The 18,787-nt window shown below is 38.5% G+C and overlaps 1 protein-coding gene across 1 annotated transcript; it reads right to left on the minus strand.

Moving 5' to 3' along the window:
- Window positions 1–1,458: 1,458 nt before the first annotated feature.
- Window positions 1,459–18,583, minus strand: tm7sf3 (transmembrane 7 superfamily member 3). Its single transcript, XM_030150236.1, has 12 exons — window positions 18,349–18,583; window positions 15,006–15,160; window positions 11,666–11,813; window positions 11,217–11,337; window positions 8,363–8,534; window positions 8,074–8,251; window positions 6,229–6,315; window positions 5,276–5,356; window positions 4,995–5,147; window positions 4,745–4,845; window positions 3,178–3,340; window positions 1,459–3,081 (listed from the first exon to the last, which is right to left on the minus strand). Exons 1-12 carry the CDS (start codon window positions 18,464–18,466, stop codon window positions 2,828–2,830), a joined length of 1,731 nt encoding a protein of 576 aa, XP_030006096.1. The 5' UTR covers window positions 18,467–18,583; the 3' UTR covers window positions 1,459–2,827.
- Window positions 18,584–18,787: the final 204 nt, after the last annotated feature.

The raw sequence follows: 18,787 nt of genomic DNA on the forward strand, positions 1-18,787 counted from the left end.
AGTCCTGGAAGTAGAAGTGGACCTCCATGGATCAGATTTATTGATCCAACAGCTCCCACAGATGATCAACTGTCCTGAGATTAGGATATCCTTCCTTAGTCCATTTTTGTTCGGTACTAACCTGCAGACCAGGAACACCCAACCAGACCTGCAGTTGTGGAGATGTTCTGACCCAGTCATCACCGTTACAAGATGAAATAGAATCTTTATTTTGTCAGTAGTAGTTCGTCACTCATGTAAACAAGCACCACACACCGAAATTTGTCTTCTGCCTTTAACCACCTTTAATACACACTGCATGTTAGAAGCAGTGGTATCGCCATATCTGGGGCCTGTTTCACAGAACTAGGATTCCGTCATCCAGGATAACTGACTAAACTGCGTTCAACCAATCCAAAACAAGGGTGCAGACTCTAGTTTTTAAACATTGTATCTGCATAAATGTCTAATGTTTGAAATGTCTGAATAAACACAATCGAACTGAACTGATCTAATAATTGCAAAATCATCTAAAATCATCATTTAGGTAGAATTATTGAAATTAATAATCGCAAATGTTTACATACTGACAGTGGGTCTAGTTACTGTGATTCCATTGTGTAGTGGGCAGTGGAATAACTATTGGTTTCCATTTGTGGACTGTTGACTGAGATATAAAATGAGATTAAATAAATCCTGGAATTTAGCCTGGTCTGGAGCAGGCTAGCTCCACAGAATAAATCTCCATAGCAACTTATATCAAAACATATCCTACTTTCCCGAAACTGGATCATGGATAAGTTGAGTCAGGATGACCAACATATCCTGGTTTAATCCCTTATCCTAGTTTTGTGAAACAGGCCCCAGGGAGGTAAACAATTCTCCACTAATCCAGGGAATCGAACCGGCAACCCTTCATTCACAAGCTGACTCTCCAGCCGTCCTGGCCACAGCTGCTCTCCATATGGACAAGGTCAAAGTCCCTCAGTTCCTTGCGTTGGTCATTTTGTTGCTTCCAACACATCAGCTTCAAGGACTAAATGTTCACCTGCTGCCTAACATATCCAACCCACTGAAAGGTTCCATTGTAATAAAATAATCAATATTTATTCGCACTTCTCCAGTCAGTGGTCAGAGTGTTATGGCTGATCGGTGTATTACATTACAGCATTTACAGCCAATGAGGTGTATCACCCTAAAGGTACAAACTCAAACCAGAGGAGAAATGTATTAAATTGAAATTGTACTTTATCCATCAGATAAGCCTCCTCTTTGACAGCAGGATATGACATACTCAGCTTTATTATAGTCGATCACATCAACTTAAAAAGCTTACAGTACAATAGTGATGCAGAACTTCTGGTTTGTTTTTGCTGCTTCCAAATGAGCAAAAAAACAGTATATGTTAAATCTTCTGCCTGTGTTTGACTACAGTAAAACCCAGTGTGTCTAATCTACAGTTCAGTGAAGTGGAAACAGCACGATTTCACCTGTAGGCCTTTATTAAATATCAAACGTGTACAAACTACAATTGGCCTTTACACATACATACACCTGCATGAGGGTTTGGATTAGAAAAAAGTGAAAGCAGGGATTTCAGTTCTTAAGATGCATAAAATACTGACAGATATTTACAAGTTTAAAATCAAAGGCTTTGTTGTGTTCTTCCAGTGCATTGCAGTCCAAAAGCTGAGTGTGAAACCCTGAGAAAGGTTTTATGGCACACCGGCGAGGATTTATACTCAAATATGAACAGATTCATTACTCCATCAGTCAGCACCAGTACAGCGAGAAACATGACATACATTAAAGTGTGCAAATGACAAAAAGACAGAACCACAGATTCATGGATTCATAACACACCAGGAAGCAGGAGGTTCAACCACCTGATCAACACAAGTGAATGCAAATACTGCTCTTTTTTGTATAAAGGCTGAAACATTGAAACTATGCAAAGTGGTTTTTTTCTTGGGTCAGTATCATGGCAACTGCAAACCAGTGGTGACTGAGCCACATATTTAAGGCCAAGAGATAATTGGTCCATTATCAACTCAAGTTTGAAGCCTAAAAGCATCATATAAACATTATTTTCTACATATTTTCAGTTCAGCGTATTTAGTGATTTAAATTTTAGGAACTCAGTATTATTCCAGCGTCTGGGATCAGTGTATAACTAGAAGTCCAGATGAATTTGATGGCATTTAGCTCAAGGATCACTGACTGGATGTCATGTTTTTACCTCATGGTGTGAACTTCATGTGGAATTTCTGTTTCTTAGGTCAATAAAAAAAACCCTAAACTCACATTATTACACCATGAACCTTTAAAGACAGACCTGGTTTATCAATGTAAACTGTCCATGGATGAAATGCCTTTTATACATTATTAATATTTGTGTCACTTAGTGCAAACATTCCAAAGGGATGACAACATGACAGACACATTTCAGTTACTAGAGAATTTTGAAGACACTTTAGTTCTTCTCAAGTGGTGTAAGTCATCGTCAATAGTCTCATAAGTGTTTTATCAAAGTGGCATTAGTTAAAGGACAAAAGTCGCAGTCTTTCTACAAATTAAAGAGTCTCAGTGATATACACAGTCCCTCGTGCTGTATTTTCACTGAGATCTTTCACTCTGCTGACGTTGGGGCTCTGCTGCAGCCGACGCAGCCACCAGGAAGACGCCCCTCTGATGATCTGAATAGTTCCCTCGAATCTCATATCAGAGTCTGAGATTGCACAGATTAAAAATACACCAGAGATCTTTTGTTCTGTGGTTTATCCCAAAGAAGGCCTTCATACTGAAGGTGTGAACGCCCTGAGACTGTGTGGACCAGGATGTCTGGGCTTTACAGGAGCAGAGGTGTGTGTTCGCCAGCTGGCTCCGCCCGCCTGATCAGCTGCCGCGCTCTGGCCAACAGCCGATTGGGAAATGATGGGAAGTGGTGGCTTGGGTCGAGGACGTTAGTCTTGCGACGCTCGCGCTCCTGCAACCACATGAGGTAAGGACTGGGTGGAAAGAAGGGGCGTGAACGCTCGCGGTAAAGCTGCAGGACGATACCACAGACACCGAGGACCACCCACACTGTGATCAGGATGTAGTCTGGTTGAGAGATAAAAAGACAAGAATGTGTGTTAATCTTTTTGTGTTTCTTATCTGAACACTTTTCCAACTGAAATATGTGAACAATGATCTCACCAATGCCCTGAAAAGGCACGTCAGTGAACACGGAGCTGAAGTTACTGTTCAGGAAACGTTTGAGGATGTTTAGTGTGATGTAGGAAAGGCTGGTGTAAATGTAGGCGTTGACTGCCAGAATCACAGCGTAAGCACCGACGACACCGCATGTGGTGATGTTTCCCTGAAAAATGTAAAAAATACATGTGAGTAAGTAGCAGTAACCACAACAACAAAAAGAACAAGAATTTTAAGGTAAAAGTAAAATTCAATACCTTATTTATATGCATACTTTTACTAATATTTACATTTATTCCATTGATGATTTTTTTCTTTAAACTTATTACCATAGTTATAATTCTATAAATGTACATATATACGAGAGCTACACCCTTTTACAGTCACATTTTTTTTTTCATTTTAGGTATACATTTAGATATCTACATTTTCATCTTGTGTGCTGAATGTGTAAATACGATTTTATTATTGGCTGCAGGTACAAAAGTACATTTCAGTGTGCATGTGACAAATAAAACTAAAATCTTATCTTAACTTTTGGCTGAACACCAAGATAAGAAACAAATGACTGCAACAAAATAATAAAATAATAAAGTATGTTTCATTTTAGTAACAGTGCATAATTGTTGAAACATCTTGGAATGACACAAATACTACACCGGAATCTTCTAATCTGAACATCTATTACTATTATTATTATTATTACTACTATTATTATTATCATTATTATTATTTACATTACCCTGAAGGGAAGGCAAGGGGTATTGTTCTTGGTTCGGCTTGTTTGTTTGTTAACACTCTAGCGCCAAACTCTTGGTTCAGTTCATAACAAATTAGGTTTATAAATTGCCAGTGACCCAGAATAGATGTCATTAGATTTTGGGAAAGGTGGGTCAAAGTAAAACATTTTTTTAATGATTACCTCCGCCAAGGAGGTTATGTTTTTGCCAGGGTTTGTTTGTTTGTTTGTCTGTCCGTTAGTGTGCAACATAACTCAAAAAGTTATGGACAGATTTGGATGAAATTTTCAGGGTTTGTTGGAAATGGGATAAAGAAGAAATGATTAAATTTTGGTGGTGATCGGGGGTGGGGGGGGCCCACGGGGGGGGCCACTGATCATTAGTGTGCAACATAACTCAAAAAGTTATGGACAGATTTGGATGAAATTTTCTGGGTTTGTTGGAAATGGGATAAGGAAGAAATGATTACATTTTGGTGGTGATCGGGGGTGGGGGGGCCCACAGGGAGGGCCACTGATCAGCCTTGGCGGAGGTCTGCGCTCTCCGAGTGCTTCTAGTTTTTAAAGAAATCTTCCCATTTACTTATAATGGGCGAAATATGTGCGAGGGGCAGGTTTTGTTGTGTTTGTTGCTGGTACCACTTGTTGTTATTATTATTATTAGTAGTAGTAGTAGTCGTAGTAGAAGTAGTAGTAGTAGTAGTAGTAGTATTACTACATCTAGAGCATTTTCTTATGCATTCATGCAATTTTTGACTCTACCACTAGATGGAGCCAAAGCACATTCTTGTACAAACTACAGTGTGAGGGTTTCAGAGTGACATTTGTTACCTCTCTGGGCCAGCGCACGAAGAAAAGTGGGACAATGATCATAATACAGCAGAACGTCACCCAGAAAACTGCATCTGAATTTCTGAACACATTCAAGTCACCTGAGACACAACACACACAAACACAGTCAGTACACATCATATGCACCGCAGACCTTTACATTTCAGAATGAATGTAAAGAACAAAGGTGAACTGCATCAAAACTACTTTTTCACACATCATGTTTTCCAACTTGGCCCCTTTCAGATACCTAGAGGAGTGAAGAACACAGTGGAGGCGATGAGAAAGCCAAGCATCAGGCCAACCACAATGATGCAGGCCATGACCGAACCAAAACGCCACCAGCTCATCACCAGGATGACCCCGCCCACCACGCCGATCACAGCGGCCAGGGCCAGGCGGACTGCAGAGGGAGCAGGAAAACAGGAGTTAACAGCCACACACTGACAGGATGACATGTTGCTATGATACGTGAAACGGCTCAGAGATAGAGACGGCCTTGAAACTGAGTGAAGTGGAAAACACACTTACTGTCATAGTCCAGTTCTGTGGTCCTTGAGATCAGGACAAAGAAGAAAAATGCTGCGAAGCTAAATCCCATGCAGAACAACTCTGCACAGCAAACAGAGGGAAACAGATTAACACAGAAGAATATTTGGTTACTTTTGACATGTGAATACAGCTGCGACACATGGTAACAGTATGCAGATATCACTAACATGCCTGACAAATTCAGCTGCTGGAACTGCATCAAAACTACTTTTTCACACATCATGTCTTCCATCTTGGCCACTTTCAGATTGATCAGAACAGACACATCGCAGTCATGAGTTCACTTTGGAACAAATACATTTCACCATCACATGAAAGCTAGACCACATGAGAAGCAAGCCACTGCAAGACATAACATGACGAGGTTCAGAAATTAACTCAACAATTAACTCAACAAATACACAGACAAAAAATATGTGTATACAATTCACTCTAAATAACTGTTAACATCTTAATCTGTTTCACTCTGTTGGACTAACTTTCTTTTCACTGTGTCTTTAAGTTTCTCTGAATATACGACAGAAAACATGACCTCTGACCCCATGAATCCACCCTGCTGACCCCCATCATGTCAAATTCTGACTGATAATGTTTTAAAAGCAATATTTGGAAAAGATCTGGAGTCAAAACAATGAGTTAAAATAAACCTACACTTCTTTAAAGCAAAGGATTACTTGGTTAATGCAGCTCCTAAAGAACCATAATGTGATCTCACACCACAAACATCCCTCAGAGATTCACTACTGCTTCTGTGTTTAATAATTATTATGAAAACAGAAACCACTAGTGAGAATTTCACCTCTGGTTTAGTACTGAATGAGGAACTACTATATCAAATACTGAACACACTAAATGGTCTCATCTTGATATTATTATACTGCAAGTAAATAAGAGATTTCATATTTTCTTACAATATAAATCCAACTACTCACCACATTTGAAGAATCTGTGTCCAAAGAAGCAGACAAACAGTCCTGCCAGGCCAGTGATGGTGAAAAACACTTTGGTTGATGCTTTTCCTGAGAGAAAAAAAAAGAAAATTACATACATATTTAAATAAAATCCCCAAAGAAGAGTGAACTCTTTGGCCATAGAGAGAAATCATTTTTCATCCTGTTCAATTTAAAACATCACGTTGCCAATTGAAAAAGTCTGAGTTCATCATGAAAGACAGTTAAGTACCGTTTGATTTAGTGTGAAATGGCTAAATTAACAGCATTTCCCATCTCACGTGATACATGTCATTAACGCCTAAAGGCCGTCGCCTCTACACCTTTCATCTCATTCCTCAAGAACCAGTGAAAATTAAGTCAAAGAGATGAAAAGCACTACAAGTCTGGTCATGTTGAGGTTTGGACAGTCATCTGCAGCAGAACTGTACTGTCCAGTGTTAAACCGTACTGTCCAGTGTTAAACTTTACTGTCCAGTGTTGAACTGTAGTGTCTAGTGTTTAACTGTACTGTCCAGTGTTGAACTGTACTGTCCAGTGTTAAACTTTACTGGCCAGTGTTGAACTGTACTGGCCAGTGTTGAACTGTGCTGTCCAGTGTTAAACTGTACTGGCCAGTGTTGAACTGTACTGGCCAGTATTGAACTGTGCTGTCCAGTGTTAAACTGTACTGGCCAGTGTTAAACTGTACTGGCCAGTGTTGAACTGTACTGGCCAGTGTTGAACTGTACTGTCCGGTGTTGAACTGTAGTGTACAGTGTTTAACTGTACTGTCCAGTGTTAAACATTACTGGCCAGTGTTGAACTGTCCTCTCCAGTGTTAAACTGTACTGGCCAGTGTTGAACTGTCTTGTCCAGTGTTAAACTGTACTGGCCAGTGTTGAACTGTAGTGTACAGTGTTAAACTGTCCTGTCCAGTGTTAAACTGTACTGTCCAGTGTTGGTATTGTTTGTTGCTCTTTCTCTTCTCCACTTTCCCTTATCAGTCGTGGCAGATGGCCACCCCTCCAGAGCCCAGTTCTGTCTGAGGGTTTCCCACTGTAACAGAGGTTTTTCTCTTCTGCCGTTGACCTGGTCTTGGTCTTGTAGGATTTGTTGTGTTTCTTTCTATAGCACTTTTAAGGCTTTGACCTGGATAATAATCATGTATTATGATTGGGGTTAAATAAGTAAAACTGAATTGAACAAATAAATTATGTTTTAAATTAACAACCAATGTATGTGTAATTGATGATATGAATAAAATAGGCTTCATTTTTATTTATTTTCACCAATTTAAGCCTGTCTGGGTCTCATGGAGCCAGAAGGGGCTGGACATCACCTCGGCATAGTGCAAATAGCCTCATTCAGTAACAACCATTTCTTAATAACACTGCCTACAAGGCACGTCAACAATCCATTTCTCTTATTTTTGCAATGGGGCCTGTCAACTACAAGTATCAGTTTGGTTTTCATTAATCCAACAAGTTTCGAAAACACAATGTGATGAGCAGGAGAACCTCAGTTTTAGAACAATATCCTCTTAAGACAACAAATGCAATGTTGTCCTATGTAGGACACAAGAGTTTCACAGGTTTACTTAAAAAAAAAAAAACACTGTCCACTGCAAAGGACATCCCATTAAAAAAACGTATCTGAAAAACTGTTGCATCATGCTGTTTCTAATCAAGGCAATTATTTAATGTAAATAATTTGACTTTCCTGGGTCTCAGGAGGATATGTCATTTAGTAAGAGGAGTGTTAACAGCAAATTTGTGCAATGTCTGTTTGCGCAACATCAAAAGTGACACCTCCAACATTATGCAATACATAGTATCCAGCGCTCACCCAGTGTCTGACAACCATCCAGAGCAGAAGCAAAGCTGCAGGCGTAGGTGTGGACGGGGATGTAAGAGGCCGAGGTGTTCATTATCGGGTCTCTGACTATGACCGAGTAGATGACACCCTGACCGGGGATGGAGCTGAACACGGCCTGGGTCAAATCTGACGACGACAGCGTCATAACCTGAAGATAAACAGAGTCAGATGTACAACTCAACACCATTAAGTTCATTCTCTACATGAAATACCAGCACCAGACACCTGTGCATTTCATATTACGCAACATAATATTTACCCGTTTGCTGTTGCCAATCATGCCCTGGATGTCGGCCACGGCTTGGATGCCGGCGAACAGGCTTTCCTCTGATAGGTCGTTCTCAGGCAGGAAGTACTGGTAGATGTCGTACTGCAGCCGCCAGCGAGTGTTGATTCCTGTCGACATGTCACAGGCTGGAGAAGGTCCACCCCTGACAGAGGAAGAGGGTTGTCAGTACAAATCAAACTGCAGTCAACACTCTTTATGTGTACTTATATTTACTATCAGGCTCTTCATTCTCTCTGAATAGACCTTTATTTAAAGCCTCCACCTGACCTGGGGTACCTCTACTGACACCACTCCTCTATCCATTGCTCAGTTTAATTCAATAAAATGCATGTTTAAATGTAATTGAACACAAAAGAGAGTCACAAAGAGATGACAAAGCACACACACACAAACAGCAGGAGTCGATGGGTGGGTAAGTGTGAGAGGGCGACTAAAAGTGAAAATGACACATGACTTCACTGAGTGCTTTGTAATGTCATTCTTGGTAATTCTGTGGTTTAGCAGTGAAGTGCCAGTTCAGAGATTTTGTGAGATGAGACAGGACGCAGGCGTATTGCTGTGGGCTGACCTTCTAATTCACATGTGGAGGAGAGGCTGCTTGCACACTCAACTTACTACTATCACAACCTTTTACCATTAATGCATTAAACGGTTGTATTTTAGGAGGACATAATACAGAACACACTGGTCCATGGTACTGGTATGGAAGGCAAATACTAATAAATATATTCAATAAATAATTTTAATGTGTAAACACAACAAAACATTTTATTAAATACAATAGTTAATCTTTTGTTCCTAATGCTTGTACCATATCCAATGATTGTTTTTGTTATTGCTGAGTAGTTCATCTAATTACAGGATCAAACTCTAAATATATTTGCAGTATTTAATTTTTAAATGTCGTGTGAGTGTTCAGATTTAACACACTCTACACCATGTAATGAACAAATTTTGCTCAATTGTTACAGTATGTTACATATTCTAAATATTAGGGCTGTGCTATTTGCTGAAAAAGTCACAGTGTGATTAATATGGACAGTTCTGTGAATGGAGTCTGTTTGGTTGGTTAGCAATGAAGCTGTACAGATTACTGATGCTTTTGTAATTTTTCAACACAAACAAATAAATGTGAACTGAACTGGCAAAAAAAATACTAAAACCTGAAAACTGTTACCATTTTAGCACAAATAAAATTGCATGTAATTGCAAAGGCTGGTTTTGTGATTGTGATACACACTTAATACCACAAAAGTAACTGAATAAAGTACAGCTATAACTCTACCAAACCCACTTGGCCAGAACCAGTGTTGGTAAAAGGCTGAAAAGAAAATTAGCAACATTATACACATGCCATTTTAATTTCTTTAATACTTCTCAAAAAGTGAACAGTATTATTCTGTGGTAATGGGCCCTAATTGTAAATCCTTTAGACCACAGGTGCCAAAGCCAGAACTGGCCCGCCAAGGGGTCCAATCTGGCCCATGGGAACAATTTGTGAAATCCAAAAATTACACTGAAGATATTAACAATCACAGATGTCAGAATGATTTTAATTCAGGTTCTACATTCAGACTAATGTGAAGCAAATGTAGGTGTCAGGATGTGGAATTTTTTGGCAATGGAAGAGAAGAGCTGTGCACATATTTTTCAGTTTAAGAGGTTGTATAAGGAAAGAATAGACAAGCTTTATAAAAGCATGTAATGAAATAATTTTACTTATGGATTTTGGATTTGTTTTATTTGCACTGACTATCATGTAAACTATTTACTGTAATAGCTGTAATGACAACTTATCTGATGTAAGCAGATGTTTCAAGAAAGGGGCAGGTATTATAAGTTTTCTTCATCCTCCTCCTTCCTAATCATTTAGATTGGAATGAATAAATAAAATGAAATGAAATGCGAAGTGGGTTGAACTAGTAAAATAATAACATAATAATCTATAAATAATGACAGCTCTATTTTTTTCTTTTTGTAAAGTAAAATTGCACAAAAATGTTTACATTTCCAAACTATCCTTTCACTAAAAATGTGAATAACCTGAACAAATATGAACAAACTAAAACTTCTTAAGAGAAATAAGTATAATTTAATCAATATTCTAACTGTTATTAAATGTTTTGTGTATTTGCAGATCCATTGTGATCTGGAAGTTGTAATGCACATGTGTAAATGATTAACTGAGGCAAAAAAATCGCTAAAATTGCACCTTTTGCATTGCATTGCATTTCTTAAGAAATTTCAGGTTGTTCATGTTATTCAAATTTTTAAGGCAACTTTCTAGATGTAAATATTTTCATAATGTAATTTTACTTTTTTCACTGTTATTATTTTACTGGTCTGGCCCACTTAAGATCATATCTTAAGTGGCCCCTCCATCTCTGAATGTGGCCCCTGGACTAAAATGAGCTTTAGATCACAGACCTCCAACCAGTGGCCAAATGAACAACAGACAAACCACTCTGATCAAGAACTGAGAGCTACAATGACACGCTGAAACTTTTTCTTCCTCTAAAGCATCACAAAACCTGCAGAAACTTGTGCAGCTACAAACTAGGAGGTACTGAGAAAACAGGAAAAGGGCTTTGTGACACACAGCAGATATTCTTGAGAAAATGAAGCTGGTTTTATCAGTGACAGCAGAGGGGGGAAGGCGCTGTGAAAGACAGCAGGGCACAGGATCATTTCAAAGCAAATACACAGCGAAGCGGTTTCACAACAGGTCTGCACTTATAATGTGAGTGCAAAGTTGTTGCTGCTCACAGCTGAACGGGCTGAGCAGGAAACTAAACCGTTTAAACCTGTTTGTCTCGTGCCCTACCTATCAAATCCTAAGTTTGCAGGTGCGAAACGGATCGTGGTCTCGTAGAGGTTGTAGTGGATGTAGACATTGGGGTCGATCTCCAGGTTAAACTCGATGTTACAAGCTCCAGGGACCGGATCTAAAACAGGGAAGACGTATGTATCAGTCATGTTTCACAAAGGAGACAAAAAGTAGCAGACGAATCATTGTACCAGTGATTCAACACAAATGGACACAATCAATGCTCGCACACTTTCACAGTCTGCACCATTTTCCTCATGTCAATATTTTGAACAAGCTGAGAGTTATTTCAGCAAAAGGAACCACATTTTTCATGCACAAAAGCAACTTCCTTTTTTCTATTCTCATGCAAGGCGGAAAAAAAAATGATTCACAAAAAGCAGAAATGGACTGTAAGGACCCGGTTGCAGCATACTATTATAACATACACTGTGTTTGAAACCTACCGGTGCTGGAGAACAGGAGGATGACCCCAGTGCCTGCCACGGTGTCACCGTCAGAAGACAAGAACAAGGACAGGGATGTTTGACCCGGGTCCAGAGGGGACAACAGACCTGAGTCCACGGCTGTCAGAGATAAACCCGGGCCTCGCATCTGAACCAAACACACACATAAGGAGTAAAAAAACAGAAAACACTGATTTATATGAATAATTCAGTCATAACAACACTTCTAATGCTGTTCTTATTGTATGACAGACTGTGGTGACCCTAATGATGCTCGAGTCTACCTGTAGTGAGTGTTCTTTGGGGTCACTGTTTAAGAGCTACCTCTGAGATGCCAATATTTTTTTACACATTACAGAACAGTCCTGACAAAATGATCCACATTTTAATGGAAGAGCTCACACACAACTACTGCTGACTTCACTGTTGTTTGTGAGTCTGTGCTCAGATGCCCGTGCATGTACATCAGGGGTGTCAAACATGTGGCCTGGGGGCCAAATGCGGCCTGCCAAAGGGTCCAATCTGGCCCATGGCATGAATTTGTGAAATGCAAAAATTACATTTCAGATATTAACAATCATTTTAGTTCAGGTTCCACGTACAGACCAATTCAATCTCAAGTGGGTCAGTCAGTTAAATACTATAATAATACCCTATAAATACTCACAACTTTACACACATATTTTCATGTACTTTTCCTGTATTTACACGAAAACTAATTATCATTTCAGAAAATACGTGAATAACCTGAACAAATATGAACAGCCTGAAATGTCTTAAGAGAAGTGTAATTTTAGCACTATTCTGCCTGTTACTAAATGTTTTGTGTCTTTGTAGATCCACTGTGACCTGTAAGTTGTAATGCACATGTGAAAATGATAAACTGAGGCAGTATATTGTTAAAATTGCACTTATTTTTCTTAATTAATTTTAGGTTGTTCATGTTATTCACATTGTTTTAACCTTTTAAAAACAGACCTATTTTTTAGGCCTCTGCTCGAAATTTATATACCTATAATAAAAAGAGTATGTCTCTGCAACCACAAGGTATATTTGAATACACCTGGTGTCATAATAAAGGGAATTCTTGTGAAATGTGTTCAGATATGTAAATATCAGTATATATGTTACTGGTTAAGAGTAAAAGAAGATGGCACACAGCACAAAGGAAAAAGTTTCAGGTTCACCTCAAAAAAAAATTTACTTTCAGAATAATTATCCCTTTGGAATGATCCAGCTGCAGCTCTAAATCTCTACCAAATCAAAGCACAATATGTGAATAACTTGAAATGTCTTAAGAGAAGTGTAATTTTAACACTATTCTACCTGTTACTAAATGTTTTGTGTATTTGTAGATCCACTGTGATCTGTAAGTTGTAATGCACATGTGTAAATGATAAACTGAGGCAGAACATTGTTAAAATTGCACTTATTTTTGTTAAGAAATTTCAGGTTGTTCATGTTATTCAAATTTTTCAGGCAACTTTCTAGATGTAAATATTTTCATAATGTAATTTTACTTTTTTCACTGTTATTATTTTACTGGTCCGGCCCACTTCAGACCAAATTTGGCTAAATGTGGCCCCTGAACTAAAATGAGTTTGACACCCACGATGTACACAGTCTCCTTACAGAATGTTTTGAAGTGTATTTCCTTAAAGGTACAAGGGGAGGATAATTAACCAAACTTCTCATCTCTGGAGCACCTGGTCCCAGTGCCCCCTGGGATATGAGTATGATTACAGTCTGAATCATGCAGTTCAATTTAAAAATAGACTTGCAGGATATGAGGAAAATACATGATGTGAGATATTGTTGCTCATTATTACAATGACAATGGTTGCCATCAAATTGGCTTGGCATGTGTAAATAAAATGCATTTCCTTATAAAAAAAAAAAAAAAAAAAAAAAAAAAAAATGAAGTCACACATTCATCACAAGCTTAACAGATGAACTCTTGTATTAATGTGAAAATGCTACTGGCTCACACACAACACAACACATCCAGATCCATCTAATTTCTAGTAAACAAATGCTGAATTACTGTTGTGTAACGAGCCTGGCAGAGTGGTAGCACTGCACCCACATAGTACTGTGACTATCTGCTCATACAACTACTCCTTTGTGCAAAACTAGCCTTGGTCAAATACTGTTTGAGTGGAGGGAGATGCGACATTTCACTTAGTTTCCACTGTTTATCTTATGCTCCACAGCGGTTTTACAAGCAAAAACTCATACAATGGGAGACAGTTTAAGCATATAATCACCTTAATATGACTAATAATTGATAACTAACATGAAACTCACTCAGCTGAGATTCACCAAGTGTTTATTTCATGCATAAAAGCTGCCGTACTTAAACACAAAATGAGGGATTTAAAAAAAAAAAAAAAATCCTCACAGTGATGAGTTCTATATAAATGGTTTAACCACATGAAGAAAGAAGTGGACAGTCAATATGACTAGTAAATAGCATGACGGATGGTAAGATAAATAAAAACATGAAAAAGGATCTTGTGGTTTACCAGTGAGTGTGATAAAAAAAAAGGGAAACTGGTAAAAGAGATAAAAATATAAAGGAAACTCCAGTGTGTCCTGTACAGATTTTCTTTTCACTGACTCCTGCTCAGTTGCTGTTTTTCTCTGTGAAATGAAACAGATTTGGTCACTTTGCTGTTGCTGATATCCTCCATGTCAACCTTTGACATTCATTTACGTCAGCCAGCTTCCCCTCTGCAGACTGATTTTATTTTCCTTTCTCTTCTCTGCCTCTTCTATTACTAAATTAAACTGTGTGCCCGTCTGGATCCAAACCAAGATGAGAAACTTCTGGCACAGACGCCAAAAAGTTTTTCCCCTGGAGTTGTCCTGCTCATGACCAGGAGATTGTAAATCAGCTGACCTGCCACTTCTCAGTGGGTCAGACGACATCGCTTACAAAGCCTCATTCATTATCCCCAGCAGGAGCGAGCTGCCCAGTCATACAGTATGTAGCATACCTTCGATTTCACAATCTAGTTTTCATTTTTGCTGCTTCACGCACTATATTAAGGATGTGGAAAATGGAAGAAAAAAGATTACACGTTTGATTTTCTGATTTTACAGAAAATTAAACATCTCAAACTTATCACAGAGCTTTCATTTTATCCCTTTAATTTGTGTTGCAGTCCCAAAATGCCAGCATGCTCCAGTTGATGAAGTAATCAAGAAGCGAAATAAGGGGATTAGTGACCCTACATTAATATGTGCAGTGTGTGTGTGTGTGGTATTCCTGGACTGTAACCCTCCTCTGGTGAACACCTTGTCTTATACAGTGAGATGGGTCAGTATTTTATCTCACCCTGGTGTAGGAGAGCGTGGCGTTGTGGTGCTGTGTGTGGAATTGCAACGTGATGAAAGCGGCCTCCGAGGGGATCCTGGACACCACGGCCTGCACCGTCTCATTCTCGGATAGGCTCACATTCTGGAACGTTCCCGGCAGGAAAACCACCCGGTCTGCCACAAAGAAGGAAGAGTCAGCTTCACTCTGAGAAGTACAAGAAATAGTTCTGTCCCAGGACACTGAATATTGATGTTTTATGGATGATTAGTGGATTTATCCATGAACTTGAATCAAAAATTATTCAAAAATATATTTATTCTGTAAAACTATATGCCATACATGTGCAATATCAATACAAAAACAACAATAACAAATTATTAGCCTTTGTAAAGATGTCAATGTGGATTGTGTGTTAAAAAAAAATAAAAAATAAAAAAGCACCACTGTTAGGTAAAAAGTAGTGACACATATTCACAATGAAACAACTACAAAAAGGGTTGGATCTTGTTTGGCAATTTCAACATTTTTCACAGTTTTCAGAAAGCAAAAACTCTTAATTTGATGTATTTCCCTGTAGAGATTGGGTGATCCTTTCTGCCTCTCAGTCAGCATTAACAGGATATTTAACAGATTATCATATCTGCAGAAGTTGGTTCCACTAGTGGTTGACAACAGATAAAATCAGACTTCTCCACTGGAATTAGTTAAAATAGCTCAAAAATAAAATTTCTCACATTTATTCTTTTTACATTTTGTTTAAACTTCCAGATTTACTGATTAATGACTTGGACTCTGATGTTTAGTTCGATAGATATCCAGTTTCTATTAAGGTCAAACACTTTATTACTATCACACTTGGAGATAGAGACAGAAGCCTCTTAATCAGTTATTGACTCTTTTCTGCTCCAGACTACTGATATTAGATCAGAATTTATTTATTTATTTTAAATTAATATAGGTTGACCCATATTGCCAGCCCTGATGAGAACATTTTCATGCTCCCACCACAGCAGCTGCTGATGATTATGTAATAAAAACTCATGCCCACAACACACACAAACTGCCCACCTGAAAGCATATGATTCTGCATGAGAACACCACAAGAGCGGAGTTGAACTGAGCTTTAACTGACTCTTATGTCTGTATCTCTTAAAACAAAAGTTTCTTTTAGTTCTTACTTCTCTAAGGCATAATAACTTCCCAACTTTACAGGAGTTCTGTTACTTCCATTCCACAGCCTGCAAATACACAGTATGCTCATCTGATGTTGAGCATTAAGTTGTTTTCTCATTTCATTCAATCAAAGCTGCCATGGTGATCAACAACAGCTGACTGTGAGTTCCACGAGGAAACGACATTTGTCAATTTCCTGACCTTACTATCAGCCGCATGGAAGGTTGGTGTCTGGTCAAACAGGCAACCTCACCCCTGGTCAGCTGATTATCAGAGGATTAAAAAGACTAAATGAGGACAGCTCCCGACAATTCAGTACTAAATCACACCAGCCTGTGGCCATTAAACCACATCAAAAAACACAACTAATGTTACCATAATTTGTCATCTCAAAATCTACCAACAGGAGAGAGTGTACATGGAAATGCTTAATATAAATATCTGTCAAAGTAATCAGACATCAAGCTTTATACAACATCTTAGACTTTCACCTTTGAAGCCATTAGATATGGCCACTATCTGTGGAGAATATCTGCCTCCTATTTCTTGCTTACGTCAATGCTTTGTCCCCATTATGTTATTTTCTACTTGAATTGAACAGTAATAATTAGTTTTCTATGGGTCTATAACTCTATACTCTAATGACCATTAACTGTCTGCCTGCATGAGAAAGGAGGGGAAACATTGAAATGTGTGATCTGCCGTGCAATACCATGACCACATCCAATGATGTACCGCTGCAGAACTCATCTATCAAATACATCAGACAAGCACGAGGAGTTTGATGACAAATGGAACTTTGTGCCACAGAGTTTCACAATTAATGTTAAATTTGCAGCAACAAACGAAACATGCATTTACCTGAAACAAGTGACTACAGCTTTGACGGAAATGTTCAAAAGCGATTAACCACACTATTGATCAGCTATTCTTTGGTCCTACTTTATCTTCGTGCTGTTCTTAATTGTGTTACTATGACAACCCTTGCTTCCTGTTGACTTCTTTATCAAATCTACTCTGACTGACAGTAGATTCTGAAGACAAGTCAGCTGACAGCAACTTTTAATACATGTTTGTCCACATTTTAATACTGGTCTGACTTGTTAACAAATCTTTACACTGATCAAGAATGTGTCACTAACACCCTTCTTGTGGATTTTAATGAGTCAGATTAGTTGGTATTTTGCCTTTAAAATGAGAGAAGGAATGGCAAGTATGTAAGCCTAAATCATGCAGATTTGCTCCATGTCTGCACGTGCAGCTTTATCCACACTGGCTATTTACAGGTCAAACTCCAACTCAAGACTGACACAGTGCCTTGATTTTCTAGAACAAGAAGAGGATTAAAAGAGGAAGAAACCATAAACAAGGAAATACACCTGTATTTATGGTATGCTGAAAATAACAACAACAGTGGAACTACAGTGATCCTTCACCAGAGATAAGGCTTCCTCAGTAATCACACCTAGAGAAAAAAGTATTTCATTTGTTGTTTGGTAATGTTTGCTCTGATTTTTTTTTTTTTTTTCAGTTTCCTGACTGAATGGTTGGTTTTGGCACTTGTAAGAGCTGCAGACACAGAATATTTCCTTTTCCTCCCTGACAAAAACATTAAAATAAAATGCACTTAATTCCTTTAAGCTCAAAGGTAATGAGAGTCTAAATCATTAATTTGTGCTTAAATACAGTAATGTGTGACTTAACAAATCCCAGAACACTATAGATTCACTTGTATCCTCTAAGCTTGTTTTGGTTTTTTTTGTTTTTTGTGATAAGAGTCCACTTCAGTTAGTTTCATTATCACACTTTCTTACAACATCCTCCCATGCTTTGAGTAAAAGATTACAACAGCTGGACAGAGGTGGAAATCTTCTATTTGACTGTTAACAGATACAGTACAGTTGAAAGATGTGGTAATGCTAAAGCAATACTGTGATACTTTTAACAGAGCAATAAATAAGTAAGATGTGGTATGTCCTATGTACTACTTCAAAAACCTCATAACAATAACAATAGTCATGTTGTTTACAGTATGTTTACAAACCCAAAACTGACATTTAAGCTTTTAGTTCAACATTAATAAAATGTATAAATTAGCCATTATTAGATGTAATGGGTGTCCGATGACCTAAACCCCACTAACAGTGACAGTGAACGCCACATCTTCTTGCTAGCTTCAGTAACTCACTTTCCACTTGTGCCAGAACTTCACAAACCAACAGCAGCACCAGCGACAAAGGGATCCACATTTTCCTCCGCTCCGTGTTTATCAGCAAAACGTTCGTCGGTTTCGTTTTATAAATCATCGCACACCTCGTAGTCTCCTGTACGCAGTTAGTAAACGTCTCTGCAAACACGACATGCTTGACTGAACCGCAGGAGTTCGGAGAAACACACAACACTGCGATCTGCTCCTGCCGCTGAGACGGACCTATGAGATTCTGCGAGAATTGATACGCAGATCCCGCGATAACTTCTAGAAGAGGAGGACTGGTTCAAGCCAATGCTCACACAGGTAAATATTAGAAGTACACAGACATACATGGTTTAGACCAGGGATCTGCAAGCTTTACAATCTAAATACCCATTTTTGACTCGATAAAGAAGAAAAAATGTGACCGGAGCCT

This window comes from Sphaeramia orbicularis, chromosome 12 (assembly GCF_902148855.1).
Source record: "Sphaeramia orbicularis chromosome 12, fSphaOr1.1, whole genome shotgun sequence".
NCBI classification, from domain to species: Eukaryota; Metazoa; Chordata; class Actinopteri; order Kurtiformes; family Apogonidae; genus Sphaeramia; species Sphaeramia orbicularis.